At 41.6% G+C, this 19,210-nt stretch overlaps 1 protein-coding gene across 13 annotated transcripts in view; it reads left to right on the top strand.

The window, feature by feature from the left end:
• mecom (MDS1 and EVI1 complex locus) overlaps positions 1-18,952 on the top strand; it is a 94,578-nt gene extending 75,626 nt beyond the window's left edge. For 4 of the 13 annotated variants that reach the window (XM_037267051.1, XM_037267062.1, XM_037267064.1 and 1 more), the window contains 16 exons: positions 879-1,013; positions 5,410-5,515; positions 5,602-5,715; positions 5,793-5,928; positions 6,052-6,199; positions 6,305-6,485; positions 8,322-9,681; positions 9,944-10,034; positions 10,863-10,889; positions 13,664-13,830; positions 13,910-13,987; positions 14,561-14,730; positions 14,878-15,022; positions 16,372-16,617; positions 16,700-16,886; positions 17,277-18,952. In XM_037267051.1, the coding sequence (XP_037122946.1) occupies positions 879-1,013; positions 5,410-5,515; positions 5,602-5,715; positions 5,793-5,928; positions 6,052-6,199; positions 6,305-6,485; positions 8,322-9,681; positions 9,944-10,034; positions 10,863-10,889; positions 13,664-13,830; positions 13,910-13,987; positions 14,561-14,730; positions 14,878-15,022; positions 16,372-16,617; positions 16,700-16,886; positions 17,277-17,411 (3,426 nt within the window). In that variant the 3' untranslated portion in view covers positions 17,412-18,952. The remainder of the gene's footprint in view (positions 1-878; positions 1,014-5,409; positions 5,516-5,601; positions 5,716-5,792; positions 5,929-6,051; positions 6,200-6,304; positions 6,486-8,321; positions 9,682-9,943; positions 10,035-10,862; positions 10,890-13,663; positions 13,831-13,909; positions 13,988-14,560; positions 14,731-14,877; positions 15,023-16,371; positions 16,618-16,699; positions 16,887-17,276) is intronic. The other 9 variants (XM_037267054.1, XM_037267058.1, XM_037267055.1 and 6 more) reach the window with 9 other exon arrangements.
• Positions 18,953-19,210: the final 258 nt, after the last annotated feature.

Genomic DNA, 19,210 nt, shown 5'->3' with positions numbered 1-19,210 from the left:
ATTCGCTCAAGACGGGAAAACAATACTGGAGAGGGGGACAAAAGGGTTCATTCAACCTTGATAATTTATTCTTGTTTTATGTTAAGTTATTCTTGCATTGGCCAGTGTTTTTAGTATCCTTTTCGATCTAGATATTTGTTAATGTTTCAAATGATTTGTGTTCAAATAAAGCGAGTAACTAAAATACATATTATTTTTAAAACGACGTCACTATGCATGTTAAACCCCTTAACACAATGTCTACGATATTTTGTCATGTTGTTTATAATTTTTTATCGTTATTTTTTGTAATGCATTTCATTTTCGTGTCAAGAAATTCATGAGCAGAGCGTCACAGGCCTGTCCTAACAGTTTCTTGAGTTTAAATTGTTTCAATTAACGAATTTGTTCTGCCTTAAAGATGTAAAAAAATATTTTTTTAATCTCTTGTGTGTGTCTAAACCAATAAATAAAAAGGTATTATTTTTCATAGCCCACATTATTATTATTATTATTGTTTTGTTGTTCTTATCATTGTTGTTGTTTTTATTGTTGATGTTGTCTGAACACTCCTCGTTAATTGGTTCCGGAAGTAGTACAAAAAGGAAAAATATAAACAAAATATTAAATTAAATACTATATAATCATGCATCTATATTTATACCTCTGCCTGGATTTACTCAGGATTAGTGTAAACACAGCAATAGTGTTACATTTTGTTAGCCAACTGTGACTCATGCGCTTGTTCTTTTCCTCCTCTAATTTAGATGTTGAAAATCTTTTTTAAAATATGCCTCAGTCGCAAATGTCAATTTAGAGACGTATTTCTCAGTGGGAGGTATGGTTGCTACTCCGTAACCTGGACTGATATTGATCTCTCCTTGTCTCTGTCTCCCCAGATCTTGGACGGGTCAGGCCATGTGAAATATTGTGTTGATGCCAGTAAACCAGATATCGGGAGCTGGCTGAAGTACATCCAGTTTGCACCCACTGCCAAGCAGCACAACCTGAGAGCCTGCCAGATAGATGATCAGGTATGTAGAATGACAAGATGAGAATAAGAGGCAAAAGGGATTTGGAATTCCCAAATGATGATTCGCCCAGATATGTTGCGTGTGAGGGTAATCTAAAAGTACTCACACTTCATTTTGATCATCATTTTCCACTATTGGAAGTCTGGATTTTTTAACTCCCTACCCTGCTTGCTGTTGTTGTCTTAAAAGGTGTTATTGTGATTCAAGTCAGATAGTCCCGTGTGCCACTAGCCCACCCTGCTCTCACTTCTCCCACACACGCACACACACAATGCAGACACTCTACATTATCAGCGTGTGTTTTCATTCTGTAATTGTATGCTGGCTTCTGCCGTGCGAGGACCACAGGGCAGGATCAGAGGCGGCCTGTCGAGATGATGTTTCCCCACACTTCCATGTCACGCTGGCGATATAAACTCTTAGATATGTCAGGAATGTCACCGTCTTTTGCTGCTCACCTGGCTGTGGCCAGAGGTGCGTGCTGCCCACATGGGGGTCTGTCTGTTCACCTCACTAATCCCACTCAGTCATTCCTTCATGGTGGACAAGAGACTAAACTTTACCTGACACGCGTGTAGAGCATTCCATGGCGTGACCCGTGTGAAAAGAAAAGGAATTTAAGCTCCATGCTTGTCGTTACCTCTCAGTGAGGAGTCGCGAAATATAGACAAAGAAAAAGATGAACCGTAAGTAGATCAGAGTGAGTCACAGTGTGTTGAAAATGTCGTCTTTTCACAGCAGTGGGTTTTATTTTCGTTTTGTATAACGGTAAAATAGGAAAATAGTAGTACAGACTCAGGGAGCAGGATTACCCTAAATCAATTTTTACAAAACTGTAAGGGCCCTATTGGGATTTAGTTGGTAAAGGTGTGTATTCTGAAACTATGCAGCGTTCAGAATTCCAATTCTAACAAATGCATCCATATGTTTCCTCTTCTGTATGACTTTTTTAGATGTCTGCGTTGGTCATTTATGGACATTCGTGCTACAACGCAATACTGTAACTTCATTCAAAGGGAAATTATGCGTCGGGTGTTCCTGGTATAACCGAGCCTTTAGGTGAACACCTGACAAAGATTTTCCTGGACAAATCAGCAGCTCCTATGTCACCCATCTTCTCACTTTTCCTAAAAGCATCACTCAAGGTCTATTCCCAAATCTTCTTGAAAGATGCAAGATGTCTGGAATCACTTGGCCTCTATGTTTTCAAAGTGACAGGCAGACAAACAAGCAGAGAGAACCGTGTGCGGGGTGTGACTTGCTGTCAACACGGCGGTTCTGCTCTGGTGCCCGTGTAAGGCTCCGACAGGTCTCGGACATGGCTGTGATGAGGTGATTGTTAACTATTACACACTGTCACAGCGCAGTACAATGTGCCGTCTTTAAGCCTTCCGGCCAACATTGATGTTTTTGAAAACACACTGTAGCCGCTCACAATGCCTGTCTGTATGCTCAAATTGAATAGACTAAATGTAGGGTGGTCTTGCAAAAGCCCCTGTCACTTTTTGCGACTGACTGCACTTATGAGGGCTTTTGGATTGTGCTTTTTTTCGGTCCCAGCTCACGGATTGGTTTGAGTGTATAATGTGTGGAGTGTTGCATATGTGTCAATGTGTGTGTGCTAGATCATTTGAGCATCCATGTAAAACTGGAAATAGTTATTCTAGGCTGCAAATGGGAACTTGCACATTACCTGAGTCCAACAGGTTTTTACAACATCAGAAAAGTGCTGAGTCTGAACTCGGCTTGAAACCACACCGCAAACACACACACACACACAATGGCACCAGATTTGAAGAGAAGAGACAGAGCGGGCTCCCTCGAGGAACACTGCTGTTAAATCTCTTCGGAGAAGTGGATTTAAACCAATCCAGTGCAATCCCTCTAACGGAGATGATTTGCCGCCTGATTTATATGACGACAATGTCATACAACCTCAGCAATTTCCAGGTGTGTTGGTCATTATGGCTCAATCGCAAGCTCCAATTCAAACCTTCTAGTGTGAAAGTAAAACTGGCCTCCATCCTCTTATTTCTGACCCAGTTCTGTTTACCATAAAACTTTATGAGCAAATCTCAGGAGGGTGAGTGTGTGAGTGAGGAAGGAATGAGTAAGGGGAGAAGGGGAAAGAGCCTGTTTTGTCTCGTTGGCGAAACTGGGATTTTTTTTCCCCCTCTCACACTCTTTACGTCATTCTATCGTGAACTGGTTTTATACGATCGTCTTTGGAGAACTTTGAAAAACGCATTACAGATACATGTCAATATCATGTTTTAAGTCAGTGGAGACTATTTGATTAAAATTCCATAATTTCAAGTCTGAAAAAAAAAATGGTCTGACTAAATCAATAGCACCTGTTGGTTTAAATCGAGTATTGCACTAAATTTTGCATGTGTGAACTGCATCAAGATGGGAAATAAAGACAGAAAACCCAGAATTATTAATGAAAGATAGAACAATTATTATTTTGCCCATCCATTGTCCAAAAGAGTAATCCTAGCAATTGTTAACACAATTTTACTTTACAATTTATTTGAAGCCACAGAATGGAATATAGCAGAGAGAGTTAATTCTGGAGTTAATTAATCATCATAATAAAAGACCACTGAAGAAAAACTGGAACCGGCAATTAACCATAACAGTAAAAACAACAATGAATCAGTATGTTAAGTAACCTTTATCAATAACCTTTAACACACGGACATTAAGTGACAGCATTTGACGTTCAATCCCATAATGCTGTCACTCGCGTCATGTTGCCATTGGTTTACTGATAATAGAAACTTTTCCCCAAGCTGTTAGTTTGGCATTACGATAATTCGGGCAATTAGCGCTTAGTTGCTCTCCTGTTTGAACTGAATGTCAAATGGATTATAAGTGTAATTATCATCAGCCATTTTGTTAAAGAACATTTCACATGATGCGACAAAGGCAAGTAAATGTCAGGGTGTGCCCCAAATGCATCGCACACCTAAAGTCTGGCGTCAAGATCATGACACTCTGAAATGCCTGGAAAAGGTGGGCCTATTTTCCAACATGCATGCAATGTGTCATTTAATTACTGTCATTGATGATTATTTATGACAGCAAAAGTATGACTTGAATGTTTGTCTGATGACATAAACAGCGTGCTGCCTTGTTCTAAAATATTTGCACTTTATTTATAAATGACAAGACAGTGCTTGCATCAGAAAGTTTCGTTTTCCAACAACAGACTGCAACAGCATTTCCAAACCTCAAACCTGTTGATCTACTCTGATTGGCCGAGCTGATGAAATATCATTGGAGGTGTGAGCATCATGATACAAATAAAAGTGCTTGAAATTCTTGTAGATCAAAATAGATCGGAGCTAGTGTTTTTTTTTTTTTTTTTTTGCACCCATTCATTGCATAATAATAATACTAATACTAATCATAATAAGAAGAAGAATCACAGTTTGTCGGTTAAGCATTTAAGTTTAGTATATATATATATATAGTATTTATCTATTCTGAGCATCAAGACCAGCTTTCATTTGGACTGTGACCTTTTATAACAACAAATAGCATACCGATCAATTGAGTGTGTCTAAAACCTGGGTGTGACCTGAGAAAACGTGAATGCAAATAAAGTGACTAATAATCAATGGTTTCATGAGAACCTGTTGGATTAACACCTTTTGTGTCCTTTAATGTGGAAAGAAGAGCCACAGAAAGTTCAGATGGTTTGTCATTGTCTTAATGGATTTTATTCAAAGCTTCTGGAATTTAAAGAAAAAATATTATTCATACATTAGAATGGGAGCGTGTGGTGTAAATGGCCTTAATGCTTCGGGTAGTCTTAGTCACTGTGACTTCTATCACCCTTGTTATCTGATCCCTACAATAACGTGCTAATTTAAACCACTGGTTGACAACTACGGTCTGTGCACGTGTGTTTGCGTAACTTGTGACATATTAGTGATGATCACACAGTATGTCTTCTGTTCTGCAAGGAGCATTTGCCTGTTTCTTTGTGTGTGTGTGAGTGCTTTGCCTACGGGAAAGAGGCGTGACTGCAAGGGGAATTCCTGAAGTGTGCCATTGCGTGAGCCTGTGGTGGTTCTATTACTGCCACACCACCTCAAAAGTGGAAAGGCATTTTTAAGTTTGAGAATGAGGAAATTTGAAATAATATAAACAACATGACAGGCAAATTTGCCGTACTGTACAAACTGTGATTATAGATTATGGCAAAGGATTCAATTATTCTGTGGTGTTTTTAAAATTAGATACTGTTCTAAAAAATATATATATCAATGATGTCATTAGTAACCAGTTGCCATTCACTGAACTTTTATCACACAACTTTACCACCTAAGGAGGAAACACATTGTTAAACTGTATATTTATATATATATTTGTTTCTGTGTTTCAGATCTTCTACAAAGTCACCCGAGATATTTTCCCCGGTGAGGAGCTTCTACTTTTCATGAAGGCAGAAGACTTTTCATGCGATACTTCCATGGCTCCTGATATTCATGGTCTGCATCCCGCATACATGATATCATTCCCTGAAAAAACTTGCTAAAGATCTTTTTTTTTCATGCTCTCTCCTCCCACTTTGCAGAGGAGAGGCAGTACCGCTGTGAAGACTGTGACCAGCACTTTGAGTCCCGCAGCCAACTGCTGGACCACCAGATGCAGCAGTGCGGGATGCCCCCGTCCTCCTTCCTTGATGCAGGTTTGGATTGCTTCTTCTCCGTACTTCCTTTTAATCTGTACTATCATAACTATTGACTATGATGTAACTTATTTAAGGTGTCACACATCTTGTATGTCCAGGAGAGGACAGTGACATCAACGCCCAGGAACCTCAAGACCTGCGACCCCTTCACAGGTCTCATGACTTTCATGAGTGTAAAGAGTGTGAACAGGTCTTCCCAGATCTCCAAAGGTGACTTCTTCATTCACTGTGCTTGTTGTTCTGTAAAATTGACTCACAGTGACAATATTAAACGGTGATTTTGGTTTTAAGAGAATCCTCTCTCTCTTTCTCATTCTTCTGTTCTTCCCTCAGCCTGGAGGCTCACACACTGTCCCACTCTGAGGAGAGAGAATATAAGTGCGACCAATGTCCCAAGGCCTTCAACTGGAAATCAAACCTGATCCGACATCAGATGTCACATGACGGTGGCAAGCACCATGAATGTGAAAACTGCTCAAAGGTAAAGTGATGACTTTTGACGGGAAATGTCTTCTCGTTGTACTTTTTTTTTTGTGTCGATAGTAATACCCCCAATTGTTTGTGTCGGTGCGGTTGCTTCCCCCAGCAGGTGTTCACAGATCCTAGTAACCTGCAGAGGCACATCCGCTCGCAGCACGTCGGGGCACGGGCCCACGCCTGCTCCGACTGCGGCAAGACGTTTGCAACGTCTTCGGGTTTGAAGCAGCATAAGCACATCCACAGCAGTGTCAAGCCCTTCATGTGTAAGTCACTAAGACCCTACCTATGTAAGTCTACTCAGTACATTATAATAATATTAACAAAAATAACATGCTTGTGTGACTAGAAAACCTGTATTTGGGAATTCTGATCATTTTTCAGCTTTAAACATGTATGTTCCAAAGTAAATACTAAAAAAAAAAGTGACATCATTTTTCAGAAGTGGACAATTAGTCTGGAACGCAAATATGCTGATGATCTAGTTGAAGCCACTTTCACTTGGTCTAACCCAAATGACCTAGTCTGACAGACACACTTTTCCCCTCACACACCCCAGCAAGACACATTTTGACCTTTCACACTCTTCTTTCCCTAAAGCATAATGACCTTCACCTTTTCCCTCTTGTATTTCGTCGACCCGCCACATGCCAGCATGTGAAAAGCACACCACTAGCTTAGAATTTCCTTTTTAATCAAGCATATCAACATACTGTAGACACATGACTCGCTTTTTACTGTCAACCCTTCACTTCTCCCTCCACATTTACCACGTACACTATTTTTCACAAATAGCAACCACATGCACTGCTGTCTTCCTTTTCAGCCCATTTGCTGTAATCAAGGAAAATATGTAGATCTAAATACAACTAATGGTTGTGTGAAATTGTACTGGGAAAAGCCATGTGTGTCAAATGTTTCTTGTGTTTGCATGTACAGTGAACCCTTGTTATTTGCAGGGCTAGCGATTAAGATTGCTTGGAGATAGGAAAATGCCACCAATAATGGACCCCCCCTCATTATCCTTAAAAGTAAATGATGTACAGATTATTTTGATTTCGAAATCCTGAAGTGCATCAATGGTGCTGTGCATGTTGCTCTTTGCAACCTGATAAAATACTAATTTTGTTACTTTATTATGTTTTTGACTCCGTAAAACATAGGTACGTTTTTTTAAATAGGTGAATAATTATTTGACAAAAAATTACAATAGAGTTTGGACTCAGCAAAAAGTGAATACAGATTTATTTTAATATAAAATAATACAATCTGCCTCTAAAGCATAATTGTATTCTGACACCCACTTTACCATATTTTCAATTCGCAAAATAAATTATTTTCTTGCAAAACAGCTTCCATTCATGTTTTCCAGTCAAATTTGCAACAGGAAAGAATATTATTTCTTTACAATGCTTAGGTGAATTGTTAACAGTTGTGTAGGTAGTAAATTTTGTTGGGGAAAAAAAAAAAACATCACTCAACTGTCCATCTCCCATGGTAAGCCAGTGTCACAAAAGTACTGACTGTGGGAAGGTTACCCAACACAGGATGACAGGGACCCAGCTTGGGGACAAGGTGAGGGAGCTGAAGGAGTGATGGGAGAGACTCAGGGTGGGCAAGAGGGGTGGGGGGTAGTATAGGACGTGGGACCTGTCCTGGGAACCAGACTGCAGGATAGGATTCATTCAACTCTGCTTCCTTCACAAACTTAAAATAGCGCCATTGTACTTCATATGCCGAAGAATGTGTGTGTTTGTGCACGCTTGCATTCCTTTGTGTGTCCTTCTCTGTGACTTAGTCTGCATGTGTGTGTGTTTGTATATGTAATTGTTTATGGAATCTTTGGGACACAATGAGGCGAGAGATGCCTGGGAACTTGGTTTTGATGTGCAGGTGATGAGTGGGAACAAGCGACTCACACTGTCATCTGATTACAATAGCAGGATCTGGACACACCTCACCTCGTCATTTTGATGGAAACCTTTTGTCATAAATATTGATGGGAACATGAGCATTTCACACTGCATTTCCTCTGTGTCACATGTTAAGTAGATGTGATTGTATGATGTCATTGTCAGTGTTACATTCTAAAACCCTGTTTGTTTACTTCTGTGTGCCCCCGGCAGGCGAGGTATGCCACAAGTCCTACACCCAGTTCTCCAACCTGTGCCGCCACAAACGCATGCATGCCGACTGCAGAACGCAGATAAAGTGCAAGGACTGTGGGCAGATGTTCAGCACCACCTCGTCCCTGAACAAGCACCGACGTTTCTGCGAGGGAAAGAACCATTTCACGACAGGAGGAATGTTTGCTCAAAGTATGCCACTCCCCGGTGCTCCTGGTTTGGACAAATCAGCTTTGGCCATGGGCCACAGCAGCGCTGGACTGGCTGATTACTTCGGAGCTAGCCGCCATCATGGCGGGCTTACTTTCCCTGCTGCACCTGCTTTCCCATTCAGCTTCCCTGGCCTTTTCCCTTCTGGAATCTACCATCGTCCACCACTCATCCCAGCCACTTCTTCCCCGGTTAGGCAACCAGCTCACGTTGCTGTTGGTGGGCATGGTGCAGAGCTAAGTAGGAATCCACTGCTACCTCCAAGCCCCGGAGCTCAAGAGTCCAGAGAACTCCTTAAGGCGCTTCGGAAAGACAACGGCGGTCCTGATAATACTTCAAACCTACACAACCAGAGCTCGTTGTCCTCCACGAAGCAACGCCACAAGCAAAGCGACCAATCGGAAAGCAGTGATCTGGATGATGTCAGCACACCCAGTGGAAGCGATCTTGAGAGTATGTCAAGCTCTGAGCTTGAAAGTGATATGGACAGCGAGATGCGGCAAAATGGCAAAAGCCTCAAAAGGAAGGCTAACGATGGAAGTCCACAAAGTCTGAGCCTGACAGGTGCTGATAAAAACTTTGCCGGACCTTCTCTTATCCCTTCCTCAATGGACGAGCACACAGCCGTTACAGGGGCTGTCAATGACTCTATTAAGGCCATTGCCTCCATAGCTGAGAAGTATTTTGGCTCTACAGGCCTAGCTGGCCTGCAGGACAAAAAAGTCGGGTCACTGCCCTATCCCTCCATGTTCCCTTTACCTTTCTTCACAACTTTCTCTCCACCAGTGTATCCTGTTCAAGACAGGGGTGTCAGATCTCAAACGCTGAGGGGTGAGCCGCAGTTGCAGGCAGATGATTGCAAAAAGGCTCAGAGCAAATCAGAGTCACCATTTGACCTCACCACCAAACGAAAGGAGGAGAAATCTACCCCGTTTGAGCCTTCCAAAGTAGAAGCCTCACACTTGACCAGTCAGGATCAGCCTTTGGACCTCAGTTTAGGGAGCAGGGGGCGTGGATGCAGTGCAAGAGAAGAAGAGAAAAAAATGAACGAGGGGCTTCAAGATGACAAAGCTGTCATGGAAACACCAAAACCTGACACTTCATTGCAACATGCAAGGCCAACTCCTTTCTTCATGGATCCCATCTACAGGTATTGTTATTCCCAGTGGTTTTGTCAAAACAAATGATTTAGCTTGGCACAATACAACCTAGAAGAAACATTTGTATGGATTTTTGAAGGTGCACACGTCATTGTGTAAAATAGTGGAAACTAAAAGACACTTTCAATCAATGAATGTGTTTTGATAAAAAATACTCACACGACTGACAAGTAAACAGTGACCGTATTTCATTTGTTTCTTTTTGTTTCGCAAGTATTTGTGTGTTAAGAGCTGATAGAAATCTACTATTAGCAGGGTTGAGAAGGGGAGAATGAGTGATCCATTTGAGACGCTGAAAGACAAATACATGCGGCCGGCTCCTGGCTTCCTCTTCCATCCTCAGGTACGTATGTTCTGATAGAGAGGAACTTGCAACCAAAAGTTTATCTCGTGTAAATAAGTGTACAATGTGCTTGATTTCTGGTCCAGTTTTCAATGGAAGACTTTGCGTTTTGAACTCCATTCATTTAATCAGCCGTGGGTGAGAACAGCCCCGGAAAGTGAAAACAGCACTTTCTCAGGCATATGATTCCGTTCCCTCTTTTCTGGTTATTTCAGGTCTGGTTTTTACAGGCTGTTTCATTTGCTTGATTTATGTCCTCTGTCCAGACTGTTGCAAAGGCCCAGCCTGCAACGACCACATGGTCGTCCCACATGCCTTAATGAGGTGTCCTATCAGTAGAAACACTAACAGAGTGCTTAGGCCATCTTTATGACTTTATGATGTCTGGACACACAAATCATTCCCAGAAAGCTCAGACTAGTCAGACCAGGCAAGGGGGCCCTTTCTGTATACTTTTGCGTTCAGTCACCTGACTCACGACTCGGCCATATATCAAAGCAAACTAAGAAAAACTGAAAGACTATAACTTTTTTTTTAACCTTTTTATGATTCAGCTTTTTAATTCCTGGCAGGATGTTTTATTGCAGAGCAATATGGGCTCATCTTACATACTGGCGGCTATTATAATGTCTTTATAGAGCATGGGGAAGTGTTAGGAACTCTGAGAGCCACCTATAATTCCGCCACCATAACTTTGTAGTTAGGCAGCTCATTGCTACTTTAAAGTTTAATGCTTCAATCGCTTTTCTTTAAGCTATGTATCGCTAATGATATGATTGCTGCTACTATCTGACATTTTTTTCATTTTTTTTTTTTCTCTCCCCGCAGTTCCGTTTGCCAGATCAGAGCTCTTGGGTAAGTTTTGTTTATTTTAATCACAGTGATGCATGGACTGTATAAGAATATATTTTTCATTGTATTGTTATGCACCATCTTGTTGCAATCTAGCTAGAGATGCATATTGGACAAACTAACTTCATGGTTAATTTGAATAAGAGATCAAGGGGCAGACGACAAGGGTCAGTCCGGTGTCGGGTGCTTAGGTCACAAAAAGGTGGCCATTTTAAAGGAGTTGGTTTTAAGACACATGCAGAAGTCTTAGGAGGTGCATGTTCAACCTCATTGAGCCGTTTGTGTGATTTGCCAGGCATATTTTTCAAATTTCAAATTAGGTGAATTTTGCTGTTTCGAATTTAAATGGTACTACTTTGTGTTTTAGCCAATGGATAGCCCCTCCTGTAATTGGTTTTCAAATTTACAGACTCCACCTTACAGTTACATGACTGATGCAGCAGTTTTTTGGTTTTCCCCCGTTTTAATTATTTTAATTTGTTTACATTTTTTGGATCTTGATTAAGTCCTGGTCTGATTCAGGCTGAAGTGGGAATTTCCAGTAGAGCTACACCCTAACCAACCGCTTTGGAACATGTATGTTTGCTTGTACATATAATGAAGCGCATCTATTGCAAATAAGCCTGGACGGTGTGGTGAAGGTAGTTGTTTAGTCGGGACTACTTTACATGTGTCCAAGGGTAACAGTCTCTTTGGGACCCTCCCGTGGAGCGGTGGGGGGTTGAGGGTTGAGCTAGTTCCTCTCGCCAAACATCTGGTTGCTGATAAAGATCAACAATTGAGAATGCATCTCGCTAATTAGCCCCTCGCAGCATCACTGACTTCTGAAGATAGCCAATCAACCGCCGGTCCCACTGCGACACTACAGCAACAAGCAAGTTCACAAATGCTTACACACTGCCTTGGGGAGAATGAAAAGGGGTTTTCATGAGGTGTGCGGTCTGAGTGTGTGTATGTGCGTGCGTGTGCGTGTGTGTTTTTAAGGCGGCCTATTTTACAAAAAACTAGAGTGTATGACCTTGGGAAAATTACCTCAGAGCACAGTCTGGTCTCTTCTTGACATTAAGTAGCTTAAACATTTCACACACAAGACATTGTGACATAGTCAAATAGACTTAATCAACCTAATCCATAAAACGTACACATCAATCATTGAGGTTCAATCTGTGGTTAATCATTTTTCATTTTTCGTACATCCTTAGAGATCAAGGCTCAGATACTACAAGTCTAGTTTCATCCAATTACATGTAAACAAATAAAGACTGTATACTGTACATAGGCCAATATAAAAGTTATACAACAGTATAACAGTATATTTATTATTGACAAACGTAATAATTATTGCTGTAATTATTTGCAAAAATGTAAGACTGCATCATTTCACATTGTCAAACATATATTTGTGTAGATGACCAAAATACAAAAAAAACTATTCCATCATGATGAATAGCAGTTGCAACACTCTTGCAATTACAATAATGGTCGTAATCAAAATCTACCAAACTTGACAATCCACATCCTCCCACAGCGAGAATGTTGACTGTGTCAGGAACTTTAGACGCAGCCGTCACTCTTAATCACTTGCTTCCCACACATGGCTCCACGCGCTGTCATCCATTACTTTTTCTCAAGCTCTAGATCTTTCTCTCTATTGTTGTTTCACTTTTATCACTTTTTATCACCTTGCAGAACCTCTTCACCTCTCTGCTTGTCATTTACTACATCTTGGCCGTGTAGCCTGTGCGTGACAAGGGCTGAAAACAGGAGATGAAATGTCAGCGTCAAAACAATACTCCCATAGAAGACCCGAACCATCACTGATTTTTTGCCTTGATGAAATAAGAACAAGCTGAAAATTCAATACGTGCAAAATAATGCAAATTTTTTTTAGGCCCCCTTGTAAAAGAAGTAAAAAAAAAAAGTGTGCATGTGTGTGCGCGTGGGATGGCCTGTCAGGCCCGGTGCTCTACTGGGACCACCGCCCCTCAGTCTCCCCCCCCTTCACTCCCCCTTGCATCCCTGCTCCTCCCCCACCCCGCCCCTTTCAGCACAGCGATATCATTATTACCCATGTCTGGCCCTTGATCAGCAATGTCAACATCTTTCATATTGACAAATGTGCTGTCTGCCCGCATTGTGCACAGAATGGTTTACTGCCCAGCAGTGGACATGAATCACTCTACACACAAACACACACAGACATGGATCTGACAACACACAAATACACACTTGGCTCATACAATCGTGTACAACACACACTATGCTCGCTCACATGCATTACAAATACATTCTTCTCCCTCACATACATACATCTATTTCACACACATAGGTGGCAATTAATCAACTATGACCACCTCGCGGCAAATAGTTTCTCATCCATATATCCACATAGAGTGCAGACAAGAAAGCGTAATTCTTGCCAGGATATCTGATGAAAGCAACTGTTGGACTTCATTAGCAGATTGGCTGCAGTCGTTAATTCTTTCCTTGTGTCTCTATCTGTCTTTTTAGGTGTTGTCTGTCTGAGAGAAAGAAAGAGTTGTGTCAAACGACTAAAAACTTTTCAAGTCAGAAATGTAATTAGGGCTAATTGTCTTATGGCTCGAAACTTACGCATGTTTGGTTTTGGCCTATTTTTCATCTCAATGTTTTGATCCACCTTTTTGTGGACACTGAAACAAAGAGACTCTTGTGTCTGAAATTCTAGCAGAATGGCATTTCCTAGTATTTGTAGTTTTACAATCATCCGGTCTCATCTTCCTGTTGCCTCCCTTCAGATGTCAGCTATTGAGAACATGGCTGAGAAGCTGGAAACTTTAGGCTCCTTGAAGCCAGAGTCAGGTGATCTGCTACGTTCTGTCCCCTCCATGTTTGACTTCAGAGCTCCGCCCTCAACGCTTCCAGAGACACTTCTACGCAAGGGAAAGGAGCGATATACTTGCAGGTAACTACAGCATGCACTGCAGCATTTATTATCAACATCAACAGGTGAATGATTTATTATTTGGTATTATGCCCAATAGATATTGCGGGAAAATCTTCCCACGTTCTGCCAACTTGACGCGCCACCTTAGGACTCACACAGGGGAGCAACCGTATAGGTTTGTGACTTCATTTACATCATTTCAACAACTCAGTATCTGGCTGTCCATCCCCAGAAGAGAGATTTGTCGTTACTTCGATGGAGGAATGTTGAACCTAAGCTTGTAGGAGGGTCTTTGACCACAGGGGATTGAGAAAGACCAGCCCAGGTCTCCGCTGGGCCAGTCTGATAGCCTCCACTACACGTACTGGCTTGTCATTAAAGATCACCGCTGTTTATTGTAATTTGTTACGGCGATAACTCGGGGAGGGTCCTGAGGGACAACCAATCGAGCGAGCTAATTCCAGCAGAAGAAAAAGATGTAATCTTCTCGGATAATTTTGCATGAAGAAACTTGGCAAGAGCGAGTAATTTCGCTGGGATGGAGCACAATCTGTTGCGTGCTTATTGAGTGAGAGAAGAATGCAATTTTATTGAGCTGGCTAGAGATGAGAGGCGATTCTGGTTCACCTTAAACAAGCTGCTCCATCATGTCTGGGTCTGTGGGATTGCTCAGACTTTGTGTAGATGCAGTTATGATTCCCACAGAATCATCCAGAACCTCCAAAGTTGCTGTTTTTGTTTTCTGCAGGTGTAAATACTGCGACCGCTCCTTCAGCATCTCCTCCAACCTGCAACGCCACATTCGCAACATCCACAACAAGGAGAAGCCCTTTAAGTGTCACTTGTGCGATCGATGCTTTGGTCAGCAAACCAACTTGGATCGTCACCTCAAGAAGCACGAGAATGGTAACCTGTCAGGTAAGGAGCCTAAAGCTTGGATTAGTGTAGTTTTACGTGAGCCACAAAGCTTCAATGCAGCCCAGAGACGGCCAGACTTTATCTCCAGCTGCCTTCACATAAAAATAATGAAAAGAAATGTTTCTCCCTTGTCTCTTTTTTGCACAGGCACTGCAATGTCTTCCCCGCAGTCTGAACTTGATGGTAGCAACGCCCTATTGGACGACAAAGAAGACTCTTACTTCAATGAAATCAGAAATTTCATCGGCAACACAGGCCAAAGCCAAACGTCACCGGACCCCTCTGAAGAAGGGTAGGTAGACATTTTTTAAACTTTCTGCTCTCTTAGATTTGATCATCTCTCCAGCCCATTTTAGTAATTTCGTATTGTTGAGAGGGCAATCATGCAAAGAGATGACAGCTTTTTCATGCATTAAATCAAGTGATGTCTCCGTGCATGCAAGTTCATCTGTGCATTATGCAAATACATTCTTGGAGCCGCGATCAGGTCAGATAGCAGTTGTGCAATCTGCTCGGCTCTCAGAGTTTGTTTTCACGCGCCTCACGTCGGTGCGATCACAAGCCCGATTGTACGACCAGATAGAGATCTTGTAGACTGCTCCGTGATTGAGCCTCCATGAGCAGGAGCAGGCGCAGGAGCCTCGGGAGTACGGGAAGAGAAACCCAAAGAAAGGGGGAGCGAAGCAGTTAGCCCGCCACATCTGGAACCAACATGCCTGCCTTCAGGAAGAGGGTAGAGGGGGTGGGGTCACAAGGTCGGCCTGTGGTTCCTTTCAAAACGGTGCGCTTCTGACTGCTTCTGATAGATACTTTATCCCCAGCAAATTACCACGTTTGAAAGCATAATTAGCGAATCTGTTTTCTTAATCACAGAGCTCTCGCTGGCTCTTCAGGAGTCACTTTTCGGAGCTGTGTGAGCTCGACGTGGCACACATACATACAAGCTAAAAGACAATACGGTTTCAACAACAGCTGATAAGGGACAAAAATGATAAATATATTTTACGTCTGCACATACTTAACTGTATTCACATCACATCAGATATCGTGTTGACAAATTATGTGATGATGTGTGTTGCTTTCTTATCTGCACAATCGCCAGAGTTCATTGTGCAGGATTTTTAAGTCTCTGGCGAAAGACATCTCTGAGCGTAATTAGTGAATCAGTCTGAATGCGTTTCCAGATGATTTAGCAAACGGTGGTTTCCTGTGGCACTGAGACAGAAGGAGAAATTAAGACTCTAGCAGTTTGGATAGCTGGTTCTCTTTCCCTCCACAAGGAGAGCAAAATGGATCGCTTGGCAGTGCACTCATAATTCAACTTCCAAATGGAGCTGTCAGCTAAATATTTTGCCTATTAGATGATTACTAGATAGTAGTGAAGATAAACAAGGAGAGAGGCTGAGCACTCCAGTTAAGTGCTGCAATGATGAAGTTGGTGCTGCTGTGCCCAGAGGGGCCCTGCAGCCTCGATGACAAACGAGATTCCGATTTTGGTCCGTCCCAGCTGCCATGTTCTGCTTTGCCGCTTTGTCCAAGAGGCCGCAAGCTATTGTTTTCGCACATGCAGAAAGAGAGGAATGTTAAAAGAACATGCCATGAAAACATTTCATAATCATGTGGTATATTCTTGGTCTGCAGTGTCAATGGCAACCCATTTGAAGAAGATAAGACTCTACTGATGGCCAGGCACGGGTCACATGACTTAGAAGATGAGGACGCAGAGGAGCTTGCTGCTGATGAAGATGGGGAAGACCCAAGCAACACCCTGAATAAACCCCAAGAGGAGATGCCTACTAGCAACATTAGCGACGACATCATACAAGATGGAATGGACTTCAGTCGAACAAATGACTTGAGCCAGAGCTGTAAAATATCTCCGAGGAGGTACAGCTGATATCTGAACGTAATGGTGTCCGTTTTTCATTTCGATTGCTGACATCAAGATATTTTTTTCCTGGGTTTTTAGTTATAAGGACGAGGAAGAGCCGAGCGGCTACTCCGCTTTGGATCAGATCCGTCACTTTTCAGACATCCATAAGCTTGAGGAGAGCGAGTTGAGCGATGGGGAAGGTGATGAAGACGAGCAATCGTTTGCGCCTGCCTCGCTGAATGATGCAGTCAAACAGCCGCTCTTCAGGAAATCAAAGTCACAGGTAACATTTTACAGTCATACTGTAAACTAGTGATGGGAATATGAAGCTTCAAATTTGCTTCATGAACCAGTTGTTGTATTTTTTGACTCTGCGGTTTAAAAAGGGCTTAGGAAATATCAGTGTGCTTTCAGTCTAATTTTAAGCCATCGAGAGGAGTGATTAAATACAAGTGCTTCATGAAGCAAATTTGAAGCTTCATTTTCTCATCATTCATCTGGTGACTGACCTGATAAAAAATAAAGGTGGTAATTGTTCAATGTGTTTATTAGGTGGGGTCATTTCATGGAAAGACAATAATAAACATTTGAAAATCAAAATTGATCCTTAAGTGTCTTTCAAAGTTGTGTGTGCAACTAAATACATATTTTCTTTCTGTCATTTCCCATTCAGGCCTACGCCATGATGCTGTCTCTAGCTGAAAAGGACTCTCTCCACCCCGCCACCCACACGCCGGCCTCTATGTGGCACAGTCTGGCTCGAGCTGCTGCTGAATCCACTGCCCTCCAGTCCCTCAGCCATGTATGATGACACCTGCTTTTCACATTTGACGTCTCCTACACACTGACTCAAGGAACTCTCAATGTCTTTGGAGTGACTGCTAAGCAGAATCATGGCCCTTCTGACTGCTGAGTGGAGCACCTTGTACACAATACAAGGTCTTTCCAGACCCCAGCCCAGAAAACCTCAAAATATCCCTCTGAGACCTTAAAATGGATTTCCTAGTTTGGCACCTACCATGGTGGAAATAATAAATCTAAAGTAATAATAGTCATATTTATTCTCTTCATTTGCACACCAAAGGCAGCTGGTGGACATGGAAGATGTGCTGATGTATCTTTGATAGACTGCATTCACTGCCCGGTTCACACAAAGCAGGGTGAACATTTTGGAAGTTGCTTGTGTCTCAAAGGCAAGTATCTTAAACTGTCTTTAATGACATCATGTATATTCAAACTCTATTGCAATTCAAACCCCTGGGGTCCACATGTATTGCGTGTAAAAATAAATGCACTTGATGTAATGAAGGGTGGTAACAACTTTGGTTTCAAATGACTCGGTGTCATAAAAGTTCTAAAATAAGTCAATCATTGGGCTGTACAAAATTGTCTACCAACCATTCTGTACTATGTTCCAGCCTGCCCGTCTGCGCTATCTGTGAAAGGTTATAAATAGTCATTTTCGTGGATGAAAAGAAAACACGTTATTGTTTTTTTTACCGAGATAAGTAGCCAGTGCTGAAGTTAAATGTTCTATAAATGGCATTTGTCTTTTTCCACAACATTGATTCCATTCTAGTCAGCCAACAATACCACTAAATAGCTTGAATGCTAGTTGTTAACTACTCCATTCTTGTCTTTCAGTCATTTTAGACAATCATGATTTTGTTGGAATTCTTTTTTTGATGTTGTCTGTGTTGTTGGTGTTGTTGTTTGTTGTCGTATGTTGATAATTGTATTTATTTCTTGGCAAACTGTAGTTTGTTTACTGAATAGCACTGCTCTAAGCCCGGGTGATGGCAGATTCCTTTCCCGGCCTATCGCAGACTTCGATGGAGTTTGTAGATTCTGTTGGAGAGCCAGATAGTATTAAACATACAACTCTTATTCTTTTAATGGAACTGGTTGAAGAATAGATTAGATTTTTTTAATGACAATTTCATGATTAAATTGTAAAAAAAAAAAATAGGATAAAATAAAACGAGAAAAAAAGTGTACAGAATGAAATCATTAAAAGACAAAACAACCCAGGTATCATTTGTTCATAAGCGCATGGTTGGTCTGCTAAGATTTGTGTTGACATTTTCTACAGTTGTCTGCAAGCTTGTGTGACGTTCAGTTCATGTTAAACCCTCGTGCCAAACTTAAAAAAAGTAAAACAGACTGCTCTTATGTATTCTCCCCTTTTGAGGGACCACATTTTTGTTTTTGTCGTTGTTTATAATCAATTTTAAAAAGTAATCAGCAAGTTGAGGTACTTTTATTTTAATGCTTTTTACAATGTAACTGTTATGCATTTCAATTCAAATAATGTGGGAGGAGCAACTAAATAAAGGACTACAATGTGGATTATTGACTTGTCTTCCTTACTTCCTTTATTCTTCCACAGACATTTTACTCACTCGTTCATTCGTAACCTCCCTCATAGGACCCCATATAAGCCATAATTATGGCACCAACATGGTTTTCCACACATAGGTCAGAGAACCACCTGGCGCTTTCTTCTGGCACTCCCATGGCCTAAAAAACCATGTGAGAGCCTGAACTCTGCTCCTTTTTTTTTTTTTTTTTTTTAATTCCTGGCCATTGGCTTCCATAGAGGGGATA

Source organism: Syngnathus acus, chromosome 13 (genome assembly GCF_901709675.1).
Source record: "Syngnathus acus chromosome 13, fSynAcu1.2, whole genome shotgun sequence".
NCBI lineage: Eukaryota > Metazoa > Chordata > Actinopteri > Syngnathiformes > Syngnathidae > Syngnathus > Syngnathus acus.
The sequence above is the reverse complement of the archived record's forward strand: the minus strand, read 5'-3'. Positions and strand labels throughout refer to the sequence as shown.